The following is a 19,223-nucleotide window of genomic DNA, read 5'->3' as shown; positions in this document are numbered from 1 at the left end:
GGAGAGGAGAATGACGGAATGGACTCGATGGGCCGAATGGCCTACTCCTGCTCCAAAGCCTTTATGAGATGGAGTGGCAGGAGTGCTGAATCCATCAAGTGAGGGATGTTTACAGGAGGAATCCATGTCAGTTCGGAGAGCATTTTGACTCGATCACAGGTTGGGCCAGAAAGCCTCAGGATTCTCGGCATGTGGCGGGCCCATGTAGGGGAGTCTCCTAGTCTCAACTTCACAGCGTGCAGCCTGGAGACATGGAGGGGCGGGGGAGGGGAGGGCGGTGGTTACCAGATTATTGACTTGCTGCTTTAATTCTTTCAACCATCTGTGTGTCATTTCCTTCCAATAAAGTTCCCTCATTGGGGCATTAAACAAAGCTGACAGATTGGGGTCAGTGGAACGTGCTGGTCACTAACGCTCGCCTTTTCCTGCTTCCCTTCACCTCTACCCTCCCCCCTCACTCGGGCATACTCTCACACACACACCCTCACAAACACTCACACACACACCCTCACACACACTCACACTCACACTCACACACACACACCCTCACAAACACACACACACACCCTCACACACACACACCCACACTCACACTCACACTCACACTCACACACACACACCCTCACAAACACACACACACCCTCACACACTCACGCACACACCCTCACAAACACTCACACACACCCCCTCACACACACCCCCTCACACACACACACCCTCACACACTCACGCACACACCCTCACAAACACTCACACACACACCCTCACACACACTCACACTCACACACACACACCCTCACACACACACACCCACACTCACACTCACACTCACACTCACACACACACACCCTCACAAACACACACACACACCCTCACACACTCACGCACACACCCTCACAAACACTCACACACACCCCCTCACACACACACCCTCACACACACACACCCTCACACACTCACGCACACACCCTCACAAACACTCACACACACACCCTCACACACACTCACACACACTCACAAACACACACACACACCCTCACGCACACACACCCACACCCACACCCTCACACACACACACACACCCTCACAAACACCCACACACACTCACACCCTCACTCACACACACACCCTCACACACACACCCTCACACACAAACCCTCACTCGCACACACACACACCCTCACACACACACACAAACACTCACACACACACTCTCACACACACACACACCCTCACACACTCACGCACACACCCTCACAAACACTCACACACACACCCTCACACACACACCCTCACACACACACACCCTCACACACTCACACACACACCCTCACACACTCACGCACACACCCTCACAAACACTCACACACACACCCTCACACACACACCCTCACACACACACCCTCACACACACACACCCTCACACACTCACGCACACACCCTCACAAACACTCAAACACACACCCTCACACACACACACCCTCATCCGCACACACACACACTCACACACATCCTCACAAACACTCACACACACACCCTCACACACACACCCTCACAAACACTCACACACACACTCACAAACACTCAGACACACACACCCTCACCTGCACACACACACAACCTCACACACACTCTCACACACACATACCCTCACACACACACCCTCACACACACACCCTCACACACACCCCCTCACTCACATTCACACCCTCACTCACATTCACACTCACACACACTCACACACGCACACACACCCTCACTCACACACACCCTCACTCGCACACACACACACCCTCACACACTCACGCACACACCCTCACAAACACTCACACACACACCCTCACACACACACCCTCACACACACACACCCTCACACACTCACACACACACCCTCACACACTCACGCACACACCCTCACAAACACTCACACACACCCTCACACACACATCCTCACACACACACCCTCACACACACACACCCTCACACACTCACGCACACACCCTCACAAACACTCAAACACACACCCTCACACACACACACCCTCATCCGCACACACACACACTCACACACATCCTCACAAACACTCACACACACACCCTCACACACACACCCTCACAAACACTCACACACACACTCACAAACACTCAGACACACACACCCTCACCTGCACACACACACAACCTCACACACACTCTCACACACACATACCCTCACACACACACCCTCACACACACACCCTCACACACACCCCCTCACTCACATTCACACCCTCACTCACATTCACACTCACACACACTCACACACGCACACACACCCTCACTCACACACACCCTCACTCACACACACCCTCACTCACACACACATAGACCCTCACTCACACTCACACCCTCACACACTCTCTCACACACGCTCACATACATTCTCACACATTCAAACACACACTCATGCACACACTCCCACGTTCACACACACACACACTCACACACTCGCGCACACACACAAACATAAAAATACATTCCCACATGGACACACACACACTTCACACTCATACGCACACTGGTGCACACTCACACTCTCACACATTCTCACACAGTCAGACATGCACTTACACAATCACACACACACTCTCACACACAGGGGAGGCACTGGCGTAGTGGTATTGTCACTGGACGAGTAATCTTGAGACCCAGGGTAACGCTCTGGGGTCCCACGTTCGAATCCCAACTCTGCAGATGGTGAAATTTGAATTCAATAAAAATCTGGAATTAAACGTCTAACGATGACCATGAAACCATTGGCAATTGTTGTAAAAACCCATCTGGTTCACTAATGTCCTTTCGGGAAGGAAATCTGCCGTCCTTACCCGGTCAGGCCGCACCCCCCCACCACATTGAAATGGCCGAGCTGGCCAATCAGTTCAATCGATGGCAATTTGGAATGGACAATTAATGCTGGCCCAGCCAACGATTCCCACATCCCATGAACAAATATAAAAAAAGCTCACACACAGACACACTCTTTGTCCAGTTTTTAAGTTGGAACATGACTTGAGCAAGGGGGTTAGGATAATCACAGACCTGAGGCTCTTTAATCGAATTATCGAGTAGGCCACAGATTGGAGCACAGATTAGAGGGAATATGCTTGTCTCTTGTTTCATAGAATTTACAGTGCAGAAGGAGGCCATTCGGCCCATCGAGTCTGCACCGGCTCTTGGAAAGAGCACCCTACCCAAGGTCAACACCTCCACCTATTCCCATAACCCAGTAACCCCACCCAACACTAAGGGCAATTTTGGACACTATGGGCAATTTATCATGGCCAATCCACCTAACCCGCACATCTTTGGACTGTGGGAGGAAACCGGAGCACCCGGAGGAAACCCACGCACACACGGGGAGGATGTGCAGACTCCGCACAGACAGTGACCCAAGCCGGAATCGAACCTGGGACCCTGGAGCTGTGAAGCAATTGTGCTAACCACCGTGCTACCATGCTTTCCTCTCTCACCATCGCCCTCTCTGATCCTTCATTCTCTCTGTCTCTATATTTTTCTCCATCAGGGTAACTCTCTGTTTGTCCACAGTTTTCTTACTGTTCCTGTCTGTCTGCCTGTCTGTCTGTTCCTGTCTGTCTGCCTGTCTGTCTGTGTCTGTCTGTCTGTGTCTGACTGCCTGTCTGTCTGCCTGTGTCTGACTGCCTGCCTGCCTGTCCGCCTGACTGCCTGCCTGTCTGTCTGTGTCTGACTGCCTGCCTGTCTGTCTGTGTCTGACTGCCTGCCTGTCTGTCTGCCTGTGTCTGACTGCCTGCCTGTCCGCCTGACTGCCTGCCTGTCTGTCAGTCTGTGCCTGACTGTCTGCCTGTCTGTCTATCTGCCTGTTTGCCTGTCTGTCTGTGTCTGACTGCCTGTCTATCTGTGTCTGACTGCCTGCCTGTCTGCCTGTCTGCCTGCCTGCCTGTCTGTCTCTTTGTCCGTCTGTCTCTCCTTTCCCCTGTAGGCTCTCTCCACCCTCAGGGTGAAGGGCTAAAAATCTATCATAAGACATAAAGATGTTGAACTCTGTTTTGGAGCCAACTACATTCTTTGGAACGGTGCATTGTCAGGATTGAGTGCACAGAAACCGGGTTAGGACAGGTTTGATGGGCTGAGTGGTCTTTGATGGAACCTGTGAATTTCTGGAAGAGTGTTTAGCCGGCCCTGCGAGGTGCCAGAGTGTTTCCCCCTGCAAGATTCCCTCCTACTACTTGACCTGTTATTAGTGAACAGTTGCTAAATATAAGAGGAGCAGTGTGTCGACGTCACGCTGCTGTTAAATCCATCTGCTGATAAATGCCAAGGCCTGTGATTGTTGGAAGAGGCTGGCTGTTTGTGTGATTCAGCCCAGCCTTCCAAAGGATCAGTCTTTCTGCAGATCTCTCCGTGTTAGAGAGCTCTTGCGGCGTTGGAATTTCAAACCGCTGGACATACAGGAAGTGCCAGAGACTTTGACCCGTGACATTCTCAACACTGACCCTTTGTATTTATATTAAAATAAAATCACAGCAATCAGCTCAGTGCAGGAAATGGTCTTTGACACAATGGCCGGGTTCAGTTAACCAAGGGGATTTGTCACACTGACCCACTCACCTCAAACATGGAACCACTCCTCTTGCTCCATCTTCCATCCCTCCAGCTCGTCCCACTCTGTCCCTCTGTGTCTCCCATCAACATCTCCATGTCTCTTTCCATCTCTCCTTCCTCCATCACCCCTGTCTCTGTTCCCTCCCCTCTCTCCGCCACCCCGCCCCGTCACCCTACCCTCCTCACCTTTCCTTCCATCTCCTTTCCCAGCACACCCCCTCCATTTCCCATCTCTCCCACCTCGATATCCCTCTCCACCTCCTCTCCTCTATCTCACCCCCCTCCCTCTTTATCACATCTCTCTCTGCTTCGTCACCCCCCTCCACCCCCTCTCAGTTTCCCTGTCTCTCACTGGGTGGCACGGAAGCACATTGGTTAGCACGGTGGCTTCACAGCTCCAGGGTCCCAGGTTCGATTTTCCGCTGGGTCACTGTCTGTGCGGAGTCGGCACGTTCTCCCCGTGTCTGCGTGGGTTTCCTCCGGGTGCTCCAGTTTCTTCCCACAGTCCAACAATGTGCAGGTTAGGTGGATTGGCCATGATAAATTGCCCCTTAGTGTACAAAAAAGGACAGGAGAGGTTATCGGGGTTACGGGGATAGGGTGGAAGTGAGCGCTTAAGTGGGCCGGTGCAGACTTGATGGGCCGAATGGCATCCTTCTGCACTGTACGTTCTATGTTCCCTCTCTGTCTCCCCTCTCTCCATCACAACCCTCTCCATCTCCTCTCTCAGACTCCCCTCCATGTGACATCTTTTTCTCGATCGTCCTTCCCCGTCTCCCTGTCTTTCCCTGTTTTCTTTCTCCACTCTCTTCATCACGCCTCTCTCTCTCTGTCTTCTCTCCCTCCATCACCCCTCTGCCTCCTCTCCCTCTATCTCCCCTCCTTCCTTCTTCTTTCTCTCCACCTTCCCTCCTTGCATCTTCCCTGCATCTATGCTTTCCCCTCCTGTGGTTGGACTCACCTCAATCGATAAGTTCTGGAGCTCTCATTGGTCGGAGCGAATCTCTCTCACCCTCCAAGATGGAAACGTGCAGGCGAAGAGTACAGACGGTGGCCAGTCAACCTGCCGCGCCTTGGCGATCTCCTTGTAATTCCACTATCCTAGTCTCTTTCCGTTGGCTCGCCCCTTCCTCCTGCTATCCATAATGATGCCACTTTCCTTTCAAACAGCTGCTGTCACAAACAGCAGAACACTCCGTAACACAACAAACAGTTTCATAGCCCCTCGACATGACTGAGTTTGACCTGGGTCCATTGCCCTCCGTATTAGAGTTCTGGCAATGGCCACTCACAGTAATCCAGAGGCCTGAGCTAATAATCCAGAAAACCTCTCGCCAATTCCCCACGGTGATCACTTAGGTTTGGGTTCATTGTCACGTGTACCGAGGTACAGTGAAAAGTATTGTTCTGCGTACAGTCCAGACAGATCGCTCTTTAGATGGGAAACATAGGCCATACACAACACAGAATGTAAATACATAGACAGGGACATCGGGTGAAGCACATGGAGTGTAGTACTACTCAGTAGAGAAGATGTACAAAGAGATCAGGTCAGTCCATAAGGGGGTGAAACATACAGGGGTGTAGTGTTAATGAGGTCAGTCCATAACGGTCAGTTCCCGTACCAGCCTCCCCGAACAGGCGCCGGAATGTGGCGACTCGGGGCTTTTCACAGTAACTTCATTTGAAGCCTGTGGTCGTCACCACTGATGTATATATTGTATATATAGGATGTTGAGCTGTTTAGCACAGGGCTAAATTGTTGGCTTTGAAAGCAGACCAAGGCAGGCCAGCAGCACGGTTCGATTCCCGTAACAGCCTCCCCGAACAGGCGGCGGAATGTGGCGACTAGGGGCTTTTCACAGTAACTTCATTTGAAGCCTACTTGTGACAATAAGCGATTTTCATTTCATTTTCATTTCATTTCATTTGATATGGGTGCTTTACGATAAGGCCCCAGTACTACAGGTACGGGGGTAGATCCCTGCCTTCTGGCTCCGCCCCGTAGGCGGAGTATCAATATGTGTGCTACCAGTACAGCAGCCATTTCATCAGCTGCTGTAGGAGGCCACACATCTCAGTGTAATAAAGCCTCGATTACATCCTACTCTCGTCTTTGTGTAATTGATCGTGCATCAAAGCCTAATTGTGACAATAAGCGATTTTCATTTCATTTTTCATTTTCAAGAGGGCCTTTCAGGAGTCTGGTAACAGCGGGGAAGAAGCTGTTTTTGAATCTGTTCGTACGTGTTCTCAGGCTTTTGTATCTCCTGCCCGATGGAAGTGGTTAGAAGAGAGAATAGCCTGGGTGGGAGGGATCTTTGATTATGCTGCCCGCTTTCCCCAGGCAGCGGGAGGTGTCGATGGAGTCAATGGATGGGAGGCAGGTTTGTGTGATGGACTGGGCGGTGTTCACGACTCTCTGAAGTTTCTTGCAGTCCTGGGCCGAGCAGTTGCCATACCAGGCTGTGATGCAGCCCGATAGGACACTTTCTATGGTGCATCTGTAAAAGTTGGTAAGGGTTAATGTGGACATGCCGAATTTCCTTAGTTTCCTGAGGAAGTATAGGCGCTGTTGTGCTTTCTTGGTGGTAGCGTCGACGTGGGTGGACCAGGACAGATTGTTGGTGATGTGCACCACTAGGAATTTGAAGCTGTCAACCATCTCCACCTCGGCCCCGTTGATGCTGACAGGGGTGTGATCAGTACTTTGCTTCCTGAAGTCGATGACCAGCTCTTTAGTTTTGCTGGCCATGAGGGAGATTGTTGTCGTTACACCACTCCACTAGGTTCTCGATCTCCCTCCTGTACTTTGGCTCATTGTTGTGCAAGATCCGACCCACTATGGACGTGTCGTCAGCAAACATGTAGATGGAGTTGGAGCCAAAGTTTTCAATGCAGTCGTGTGTGTATAGGGAGTATATAGGTGGCGAAGTTGCGGGGCCCCGGTATTGAGGACTATCGTGGAGGAGGTGACGTTGTTTGTCCTTACGGATTGCAGTCTGTGGAATTCTATTTCTTTTCGGCCTGGAGGTAATATTCAGGCCCTGGATCAGGAAAGGAGACAATGGCTGGGATTTTATGGGCTCTCCCATCGGCAGGATTTTCTGGTCCCACCGAAGCTGACGAAACACCCGAATGGTTCATCGGCATCGGCCACGGGAGAACTCACCGTACTGGGTGGCAGGAAAATCCAGGCCTGTGAAACAGGCCCGTCGCCACCGAAACCCAACTGATTTAACTGTCATGGGGCGGGATTCTCCCCTACCCGGCGGGGCGGGGGTTCCGGCGGGATGGAGTGGCGGGAACCACTCCGGCGTCGGGCTGCCCCATAGGTTGGGAATTCTCTGCACCTTTAGGGGCCGAGCCCTCACCTTGAGTGGCTAGGCCCGCGCCGGAGAGGTTCCCGCTCCGCCGGCTGGTGGGAAAGGCCTTTGCCACCACACCAGCCGGCGCCGGAAGGGCTTCACCGGGCGACGCATGGGCGGGAGCGTCAGCGGCCGCTCACGGCATCCGCGCGCATGCGCAGTGGAGGGGGTCTCTTCCGCCTCCGCCATGGTGGAGACCGTGGCGAAGGCGGAAGAAAAAGAGTGCCCCCACGGCACAGGCCCGCCCGCCGATCGGTGGGCCCCGATCGCGCCCTCTGAAGCAGCCTGAGGCTGGTTTTACTTTCTCGGGGAGACGAGGCATAAGCTCAGACTGACCCCCATCCCAAGAATTCATTAAAAAAAAATCCCTCTCCGACCATTCATCCCGGGCCCGTCATTCCATGTTTTTACCTGGCAGCTCTATTGTGCAACCCTCCTGTTATTGGGGTCTTTCCTTACAAAAACTCAGTACAAATCTGATCAACTCTTTTAATCCTTTAATCCCTGGATTTTCTGGCTGTGATTTTTTTTTTTTTCTCTTCCTGCGAGGGTCCATCATTTCCCCTGTAACAGCCAGTTGGACCAATCTCCTCCTCTTCAATCCTGGGTAAAGTCAGGGGCCTGGGACACCATTACAAGCAGCAAATTGAAATCTTGCCCAGCAAGATGTGCAGCCAACTCGCTGGTTAACATCTCGCTGTCTCTTCACTGAAATGCATAAACGCTGAAGAGTTTGCTGAAGTTATAGGCAAAAGAGGAACCAGCAAGTTGGCATCTGAACTGACGTAATGAGCCTATTTTGAGGCACTTAAGGTCCACGCGTAATAGTTTAATCCTGGATTAGCTGTCAGACATCCATTTGATTATGCGATAACTGTGAATTGCTACAAGCACTTTGGCGCTGAACACGAAGAATTTTCAGCGTCAAGTATCTTTCCTTCAGTTTTAATTGTTGGACATTTCTTTTAGAAAACTGCAGGGCGCCAATGTTTAGCCGCGAATTTCCCGGCGCTCGTGTTGGATAACGGGCCTCAGCGGAAAACGCAAGGCCGAGGCCGCACGTGGCCCCGTTTTTGTTCACTGAGGAATTCACTCCCACCCCCTCAGTGATCCTCGATGTGCTTGGCCCTCCTAGCTCGACCGCTACGTCTAGGTGTGTCCCCAGGTGGAGGTGGCCAGCTGCTTACCTCGTCCCATGGCTTTCGATGCCCCTGGCGGGCGTCCTCTGGGGCCGGAGGGACCCGGCGCACTTGTCGACGCACAGCTGTGCCGCCCTGTCCCCTGTGCTGACCCTGAGACCCGGCCTCGTCAGAGGTGTGGATCTCGGGGACGCTGGTGCCCACCGTCGCCACTCCTTCAGATGGATCTGTGTTGTCACCCAGTGCCCCCTCCTCCCGGTCGGTGCCCATAGGGCCCTTTGGTTCACCTTAGGACCTGCTTAATGGTTCCCCATGGTCCGCACCATCGTGTTGATGCCCTTGGCGATGCTCCGCAGTGACTGGGACAAGCTCTGCAGAGCCTCGACCGTACCCATCCCGCAGAACCTCATCAAGGATGGCCTGGTACTGGGTCACATTGCCCAGCAAGTCGGACATTCTGCCGAGACCCTCATTCATGACCCTCACCCACTACGAGACACCTTGGGCACCTTCACACATGGTGCCAACATCGTGTACCAGGCTCTTCACTGGCAGTGTCGGCCTCAGTGCCACTCATTGCCAGCGGCATCTCCAGCACCCCTAGCCTCTGGGACTCCTCCAATGGGCTGTGAATCTGCTTAGTGATGCTGACATCTCTCTCTGAACATCCCGGCTGCTCCCTAATGTCTCCATCAGCTCCGGGTAACCCTGTGCCAGAGGCTCAACAGCATACTGGGACCCCGCTGGGTCCTGGGATCCAGCAGGCCTCCGACTGCTGTCCCTCCTGGGGGTTCCTGCCTGCACCAGATGTACATCAGCAGCTGTGTGGTGCTCACCAGATTGTGCCACCGAAGCCTGACCACGAACATGACCCACAAAGGTGTGTGTATCCGTGCTGGTGGAGGATGGGGATGATAGCTGTGTCCTCAGCCACACCGGTCACCTCCACGGCCCTGTCCTCCAAGGAGGCGAGGATCCTGATGTCTGGCACCGCATCGCCAGATTGGGCCTGCTCCCACAGAGATCGAGGACCCGTTCCCGGAGTCACAGACGCCCGAGCCTCCACCGGAGTCACCACCGAAGCTCCAACGATCACAGAGGACGACCAGGATCCCCGATCGACTGATTGCTTCATTTTAAATTGTAAATTTAAATCATAAATTGTAAATAGTTACTAGAATTGTTAAAAAATTGTTACAAAACACTGTACGGAGGTATTATGGTACCTCCATAACTAATTCTACCACGTTGCCATGTTTGTAGTATCAGGCCACCACTCTTTTTTAACAGGGATGAATGTGGTAGTAGAGGTATTACGGTACCTGGTAATGTTGGAACACCATTGGTAGAAATTGTATGCTTCCTATTGGTCAAGCTCTATGGCAGCTCCGCCCTTCTAGGCGGGGTATAAGAGCATGTGCCACCCCAGCAGCCTTCATTCTGTACCTGAGCTGCTGGGGGAAGCATCTAGCTTATTAAAGCCTTCAGTTGGACTACAACCTCGCTTTATTGGTCATTGATCGTGCATCACTGTGCTTCTGCTATTTCTGCCTGATTACCACACCCGGTATCTCTTCCACTGCCCAGGAGCCAAAGTATTGCAGTCACAGTGACCCCAGGTGACCCCAGCGTCATCTCCAGTTGTCCTGCACAATTCAGGCCTCCGGTTTATATAACTCCCTCTCGAAGAGGTCAGTTCCGTTAAGAAGCTCCACCATTCTCTGCTGGTCCATTTGCACGTAAAATACTTCCAATGGGATTTTGCATCTTTCATTTTTATCGAATTTCCAGCCAGTTTGCTGGTTCCCCCTCGTTGTGTGAGGCTCGGTTACTTTACTTACGAAGGATGTGGTGAGGTTTACTTTCTGGCCTGATTTTCTCCCTAGGTCTGAACTTAATGACAGCTGGAGACTGATAGGGGAAAGAGTCCAGTCAGGATCCATGGTGATCAAGGGATTGGAGGCGGACACGTGGTACCAGTTTGTCATCCGAGCCGTCAATGCCCATGGTTCGAGCTCACAGAGCGAACCCAGCAACACCGTCAAGACACTCGGTGAGTTCAAACAGTTTAATCAACATTCTTGTTTTGTGAAAAAGAGGAGAGGAGAGGTTTCGGGCCCTGTCTCTATGAACAGGCCGCATCCCTCCTTTAGTCGGGGCCTAGCAGGCCTCTGGAGCCTCCCGACAACCGGGCCAGCTACGGAACGGGCCTTGTGACCTTTACCCTCGCTTCCACAAACTGCTAAACCAGGGATCAGCAAAACAAGGCGGCTTTTTAAAAATCTTTGATGGAATTTGTTCCCCAGCCCTCCTTGCCATTTCACAGGGCAGTTACGAGTGAAGCACATAGACTTGGAGCCTCATGTAGGTCAAACCAGGAATCAGTCTCTCATTGTCAAAGTCTGAAAAACGAAACTGAACACAAGGTGCCAAAAAAAAAGCACCTGCGGGTTTGATATGGCCACTGAGTGCATTCTGGGATGACACAGCGACCACCCTCCCAACACTATGCACGAGGCCACAGGAGAGGATTTAGTCTGAAAGAGTTATTCCAAGACGGTCACATTTATCTTTCCAATGGCCAGTGATCTGGAGCTTGCAGATGCAAATGTTCATGAATCGATCCCTGTGGCCCAGATACCTCAGCAATCAATAGTCTGAGGTGATTGGAGAAGGAGCCTTGTACAGGAGCAGTCACCAGTGTCCAATTGTGCCCACTCAGAATCGGAGAATGGTTACAGCACAGAAGGAGGACATTCAACCCAATTCTGTAATGTTCGCTTATGGGATGTGGCCTTGCCAACATTTATTACCCATCCCTAACTGCCCTCAAGAAGGTGATGGTGAGCTGCAGTCCATGTGGGGTGGGTACATCCACTGTGCTGTTAGGGAGGGAGTTCCAGGATTTTGCCCAGCGACAGTGAAGGGGTGGTGAGTGACTTGGAGGGGAACCTCCAGGCGATGTTGTTCCCCTGGGTAGAATTTTACGTGTCCTGGGTGGGTACTCGCCCAAAGTCATTCCTCACCCATGCAAAATCTCAGTTGGTGGGCACAGGCGTAGATTGGCAGCATGCACACCGACAGTGAATGAGCCACTTATGGGGATTATTTGCCCCATTGCCCGGAATATTACATTGCCCGTGCAATTTGTAAGTCGGCAGTTGGGCAGAACGGGCAAATGGGCAAAACCAATTTCCAATGATTCTCCACCTTGAGCAGGACGTGGTGCGGAGGAGAGGAGAACCTCAATCTGAAGGTCCCTTCAGACTCAGGGCACCCATCTGGGTCCTGGGAACTTTGGCCCTCCCCACCCCCCACGGACTTATCCCTGCCGCCCTGATCACTTCCATCTCCATTCACCAGGACATCCCAAGCCGTCCTGACCCCAGAACTCCTGGGTCTGCCCTGATGAATGGTCCCGGGATTTAGTTCCAGGCACAGTGCTGTAGTACCTCTTCTGGCCACTGCAGTGCTGTGCCTGGAGGGGCTGCAGAGCTGTCTACCAATCTGATTGACCAACAGTTCTCTAAGGTGGGACTTCCTGATCCTGACCTGCTTCACTCTCCTCCCGGTCTGCTTCACAGTGATCCTGATCTGCTTCACTCTCCTCCCGGTCTGCTTCACAGTGATCCTGATCTGCTTCACCTCCTCCCGGTCTGCTTGACAGTGATCCTGATCTGCTTCACTCTCCTCCAGGTCTGCTTCACAGTGATCCTGACCTGCTTCAGTCTCCCCCCGGTCTGCTTAACAGTGATCCTGATCTGCTTAACTCTCCTCCTGGTCTGCTTCACAGTGATCCTGATCTGCTTCACTCCCCTCCCGGTCTGCTTCACAGTGATCCTGATCTGTTTCACTCCCATCCCGGTCTCTATCTGTGGTACTGATTGCTTCAAACTTCTCCCGGTGTGCTTCACAGTGATCCTGATCTGCTTCATTCTCCTCCCGTTCTCGTCACAGTGATCCTGATCTGCTTCACTCTCCTCCCGCACTCTTCACAGTGATCTTGATCTGCTTCACTCTCCTCCCGGTCTGCTTCACAGTGATCCTGATCTACTTCACTCTCCTTCCGCTCTCTTCACAGTGATCCTGATCTGCTTCACGCTCCTCCAGGTCTGCTTCACAGTGATCCTGACCTGCTTCAGTCTCCCCCCAGTCTGCTTCACCGTGATCCTGATCTGCTTAACTCTCCTCCTGGTCTGCTTCACAGTGATCCTGATCTGCTTCACTCCCCTCCCGGTCTGCTTCACAGTGATCCTGATCTGTTTCACTCCCCTCCCGGTCTCTATCTGTGATACTGATTGCTTCAAACTTCTCCCGGTGTGCTTCACAGTGATCCTGATCTGCTTCACTCTCCTCCCGGTCTGCTTCACAGTGTTCCTGATCTGCTTCACTCTCCTCCCGTACTGCTTCACAGTGATCCTGATCTACTTCACTCTCCTTCCGCTCTCTTCACAGTGATCCTGACCTGCTTCAGTCTCCCCCCGGTCTGCTTCACAGTGATCCTGATCTGCTTAACTCTCCTCCTGGTCTGCTTCACAGTGATCCTGATCTGCTTCACTCTCCTCCCGGTCTGCTTCACAGTGATCCTGACCTGCTTCACTCTCCTCCCGCACTCTTCACAGTGATCCTGATCTGCTTCACTCTCCTTCCGCTCTCTTCACAGTGATTCTGATCTGCTTCACTCTCCTCCCGGTCTGCTTCACAGTGATCCTGATCTGCTTCACTCTCCTCCCGTACTGCTTCACAGTGATCCTGATCTGCTTCACTCTCCTCCCGCACTCTTCACAGTGATCCTGATCTGCTTCACTCTCCTTCCGCTCTCTTCACAGTGATCCTGATCTGCTTCACTCTCCTCCCGGTCTGCTTCACAGTGATCCTGATCTGCTTCACTCTCCTCCCGTACTGCTTCACAGTGATCCTGATCTACTTCACTCTCCTTCCGCTCTCTTCACAGTGATTCTGATCTGCTTCACTCTCCTCCCGGTCTTCACAGTGACCCTGATCTGCTTCACTTTCCTCACGGTCTGCTTCACAGTGATCCTGATCTGCTTCACACTCCTCCCACTCTTATCACAGTGGTCCTGATCTGCTTCACTCTCCTCCAGGTCTGCTTCATAGTGATCCTGATCTGCTTCACTCTCCTCCCGTACTGCTTCACAGTGATCCTGATCTGCTTCAAACTCTTCCCGGTCTTCACAGTGATCCTGATCACCTTCACTCTCCTCCAGCTCTCTTTACAGTGATCCCGATCTGCTCCACAGTGATCCTGATCTGCTTCACTCTCCTCCCGGTCTGCTTCACATTGATCCTGATCTGCTTCACTCTCCTCCCGGTCTGCTTCACAGTGATCCTGATCTGCTTCACACTCCTCCCTGGCTTCACAGTGATCCTGCTCTGCTTCCCTCTCCTCCCGGTCTGCTTCACTGTGATCCTGATCTGCTTCACCCTCCTCCCACTCTTATCACAGTGGTCCTGATCTGCTTCACTCTCCTCCAGGTCTGCTTCACAGTGATCCTGATCTGCTTCACTCTCCTCCCGTACTGCTTCACAGTGATCCTGATCTGCTTCAAACTCTTCCCGGTCTTCACAGTGATCCTGATCACCTTCACTCTCCTCCAGCTCTCTTTACAGTGATCCCGATCTGCTCCACAGTGATCCTGATCTGCTTCACTCTCCTCCCGGTCTGCTTCACACTGATCCTGATCTGCTTCACTCTCCTCCCGGTCTGCTTCACAGTGATCCTGACCTGCTTCACTCTCCTCCCAGTCTTCACAGTGCTCCTGATCTGCTTCACTCTCCTCCCGGTCTGCTTCACATTGATCCTGATCTGCTTCACACTCCTCACGGTCTGCTTCACAGTGATTATGATCTGCTTCACTCTCCTCCCAGTGTGCTTCACAGTGATCCTGATCTGCTTCACTCTCCTCCCGGCCTTCTTCACAGTGATCCTGATCTGCTTCACTCTCCTCCCGTTCTCTTCACAGTGAACCTGACCTGCTTCACTCTCCTCCCGGAGTGTTCACAGTGATCCTGATCTGCTTCACTCTCCTTCCGCACTCTTCACAGTGATCTTGATCTGCTTCACTCTCCTCCCGGTCTGCTTCACTGTGATCCTGATCTACTTCACTCTCCTTCCGCTCTCTTCACAGTGATCCTGATCTACTTCACTCTCGTCACGGTCTGCTTCACAGTAATCCTGATCTGCTTCACTTTCCTCACGGTCTGCTTCACAGTGATCCTGATCTGCTTCACCTCCTCCAGGTCTTCACAGTGATCCTGCTCTGCTTCACTCTCTTCCCGGTCTTCACAGTGATCCTGATCTGCTTCACACTCCTCACGGTCTGCTTCACAGTGATTATGATCTGCTTCACTCTCCTCCCAGTGTGCTTCACAGTGATCCTGATCTGCTTCACTCTCCTCCCGGCCTGCTTCACAGTGATCCTGATCTGCTTCACTCTCCTCCCGTTCTCTTCACAGTGAACCTGACCTGCTTCACTCTCCTCCCGGAGTGTTCACAGTGATCCTGATCTGCTTCACTCTCCTTCCGCACTCTTCACAGTGATCTTGATCTGCTTCACTCTCCTCCCGGTCTGCTTCACTGTGATCCTGATCTACTTCACTCTCCTTCCGCTCTCTTCACAGTGATCCTGATCTACTTCACTCTCGTCACGGTCTGCTTCACAGTAATCCTGATCTGCTTCACTTTCCTCACGGTCTGCTTCACAGTGATCCTGATCTGCTTCACCTCCTCCAGGTCTTCACAGTGATCCTGCTCTGCTTCACTCTCTTCCCGGTCTTCACAGTGATCCTGATCTGCTTCACACTCCTCCCGGTCTGCTTCACAGTGATCCTGATCTGCTTCACTCTCCTCCCACTCACTTCACAGTGATCCAGATCTGCTTCACTCTCCTCCCACTCTCTTCACAGTGATCCTGATCTGCTTCACTCTCCTCCCACTCACTTCACAGTGATCCAGATCTGCTTCACTCTCCTCCCACTCTCTTCACAGTGATCCTGATCTGCTTCACTCTCCTCCCGGTCTGCTTTACAGTGATCTTGATCTGCTTCACTCTCCTCCCGTACTGCTTCACAGTGATCCTGATCTGCTTCACACTCTTCCCGGTCTTCACAGTGATCCTGATCTCCTTCACTCTCCTCCAGCTCTCTTTACAGTGATCCCGATCTGCTTCACAGTGATCCTGATCTGCTTCACTCTCCTCCCGGTCTGCTTCACAGTGATCCTCACCTGCTTCACTCTCCTCAAGGCCTGCTTCACACTGATCCTGGTCTGCTTCACACTCCTCCCGGTCTGCTTCACACTGGTCCTGACCGGCTTCACACTCCTCCCGTCTGCTTCACAGTGATCCTGACCTGTTTCACTCTCCTCCCGCTCTCTTCACAGTGATCATAATTTGCTTCACTCTCCTCCCGGAGTCTTCACAGTGATCCCGACCTGCTTCAAACTCCTCCAGGTTTGCATCACCGTGATCCTGATCTGCTTCACTCTCCTCCCGGTCTGCTACACATTGATCCTGATCTGCTTCACTCTCCTCCCGGAGTCTTGACAGTGATCCTGACCTGCTTCACTCTCCTCCCGGAGTCTTGACAGTGATCCTGATCTGCTTCACTCTCCTCCCGCTCTCTTCACAGTGATCCTGATCTGCTTCACTCTCCTCCCAGTCTTCACAGTGCTTCTGATCTGCTTCACTCTCCTCCCGGTCTGCTTCACATTGATCCTGATCTGCTTCACTCTCTTCCCACTCACTTCTCAGTGATCCTGAACAGTTTCACTCTCCTCCCGCTCTCTTTTCAGTGATCCTGATCTGCTTCACTCTCCTCCCGGTCTGCTTCACACTGATCCTGTCCTGCTTCACTCTCCTCCCGGTCTTCAGAGTGATCCTAATCTGCTTCACTCTTCACCCAGAGTCTTCACGGTGATCCTGACCTGCTTCACTCTCAAAAGAAAAAACAAAGAACAAAGAAAAGTACAGCAAAGGGACAGGCCCTTCGGCCCTCTAAGCCTGTGCCGACCATGCTGCCCGACTAAACTCCTCCCAGACACTTCACAGTGATCCTGATGTGCTTCACTCTCCTCCCGGTCTGCTTCACAGTGATCCTGACCTGCTTCACACTCCTCAGAAACCCGGTCGGGGCACAGTTTCAGGATAAGCTGCCGACCATTTAGAAATTTCTTCACTCATAGTGTTGTGAATCTTCGGAATTATCTACCTGCGAGAGCTGTGGAAGTACAGTCACCGAGTATATTCAGGCCAGAGATTGTTAGATTTTAGGGAAGGTGATTGTGCGGGAAGGTGGAATTGAGACAGTTTCAGCCACGATCTTTCTGAATGATGGAGCAGCTCAAGGGGTTTAATGGCCTCCTGCTCCTATTCCTCATGTTCTTGTGCGTCAGTGAGTTTGTGAATGTCAGTGTAACCCTCCTTCCCATTCTGCCTGCGTCTCACACAGGTGTGCTGCATCGAGTGGTGCAATGTCCACACCATCTTCCACCCCAGAGGCCTAGTACTGTGGTGTGGGATTGGGAAATGCTGCTGTGCTGGTAATATCACTGGGCTAGTCATCTAGAGCTGGTCTCAGTAATGGTGACCATGAAATCATTCGATTGTAATAAAAACCCATCTGGTTCGCTAGGGAAGGAAATCTGCCGTCCTTACCCGGTCTGGCTTACATGTGACTCCAGACCCACGGCAATGCGGTTGATTCTTAACTACCCTCTGAAATGGCCCAGCGAGACACTCCGTTCAAGGGCAATTAGGGATGGGCAATAAATGCTGACCTTGCCAGTGACGCCTGGGGCCATTAACAGAGTGAAGAAAGCAAACATTAAAAGGCCGAATGTGGGGGCGGGGGTGGGATTTGTGACTGTGGGGAGGGGGGAAGGGAATATTATTTTTGCTGACAGATTGTTTCTCTCCTATCGACGTCAAGCTGAGTGGATGGTTTCTACAGAGCGGGCTTTCCGTTACGATGTGGACTCTGGGTACAGGTCGGCAGGTACAGGCTGCATCTGAAATCACCAGCGTGACACCCATTCATCATTCCACCCAGCCAACCCCCTCTCCCGCACCCCTCACGCCTAACTCCCAGCTTCCTCCTCTCGTGCTGATCAATCGCTGACACTCATTCTGCCGATCGTCAGCGTGCGCACAGAGCGAGGTCACTCTGAGCTGCATGGCACACACGGCATGGCATTGGCGTATGGGCACTGGGAACACACGTGGGTGGGTGGGGGCAGGCGCTGGGCATTGGACACACACACCCTGTGTACGTTCACTGGCATGAAGAAAATGGAGATCCCGTTTGAGTTTTAGAATGCTGCAGATAATGGATTTGAGGAAGGCTGAGGAATGCTGGGCAGCTCCAGGGTCAGGGAATCAGGGAGGCGTCCCCATTGTGATTGGCCACGGTTCAGAGAGCAGTACATTGGTTGGCCGATTTCCCGACTGTATCTCAGTGACTACCACTTGCCAGAATGTCACAGGTTCAAATCCCGCTGCAGACACTTGAGCATGCAATCTAGGCTCCCCCCCCCACCCCCCGCCACGTCACCTCCGAGCACCCATCCGCCCTCTGTACCCCCCCATCCTCATATTACTTCCAAAACCACTCACCCAGTATGCAGCATGTACAGTCCTCAGGCGCAATGCAATAGCAATGGGAACTATTTAAAAATAATTGGAAATATGAAACCTCTAATAGTCTAATTAAACCCTGAATTCAAACTCATTGGGCGGAATTCTCCGACCCTCCGCCGGGAATCTCCGGGGGCGGGAATCACGCCGCGCCGGTCGGGGGCCGTTGGCAGCAGCCCCACCCCCCCCCAGCGATTCTCCAGCCCGAGATGGGCCGAGTGGCCGCCTGTTTTCGGCCGGTCCCGCCGGCGTATGTTACGACAGGTACTTACCGGCGGGACCTGGCTCCGCGGGCGGCCTCCGGGGTCATCGGGGGGGGGGGGCGCAGGGGGATCTGGCCCCGGGAGGTGGCCCCATGGTGGCCTGGCCCGCGATCGGAGCCCACCGATCCGCGGGCGGGCCTGTGCCATGGGGGCACTCTATTCCTCCGCGCCAGCTGCTGTA

The 19,223-nt window shown here is 52.7% G+C and overlaps 1 protein-coding gene across 1 annotated transcript in view; it reads left to right on the top strand.

Moving 5' to 3' along the window:
- egflam (EGF-like, fibronectin type III and laminin G domains) overlaps window positions 1-19,223 on the top strand; it is a 260,696-nt gene that overhangs the window by 63,497 nt on the left and 177,976 nt on the right. Inside the window, exons 7-8 of the mRNA XM_072517542.1 lie at window positions 11,013-11,179; window positions 18,076-18,141. Coding sequence (XP_072373643.1) covers window positions 11,013-11,179; window positions 18,076-18,141 — 233 coding nt within the window. The remainder of the gene's footprint in view (window positions 1-11,012; window positions 11,180-18,075; window positions 18,142-19,223) is intronic.

The sequence above is a fragment of the Scyliorhinus torazame genome, chromosome 9, assembly GCF_047496885.1.
Source record: "Scyliorhinus torazame isolate Kashiwa2021f chromosome 9, sScyTor2.1, whole genome shotgun sequence".
NCBI lineage: Eukaryota > Metazoa > Chordata > Chondrichthyes > Carcharhiniformes > Scyliorhinidae > Scyliorhinus > Scyliorhinus torazame.
Note: the sequence above shows the minus strand (reverse complement) of the source record. Positions and strands in the feature narration are given on the sequence as shown.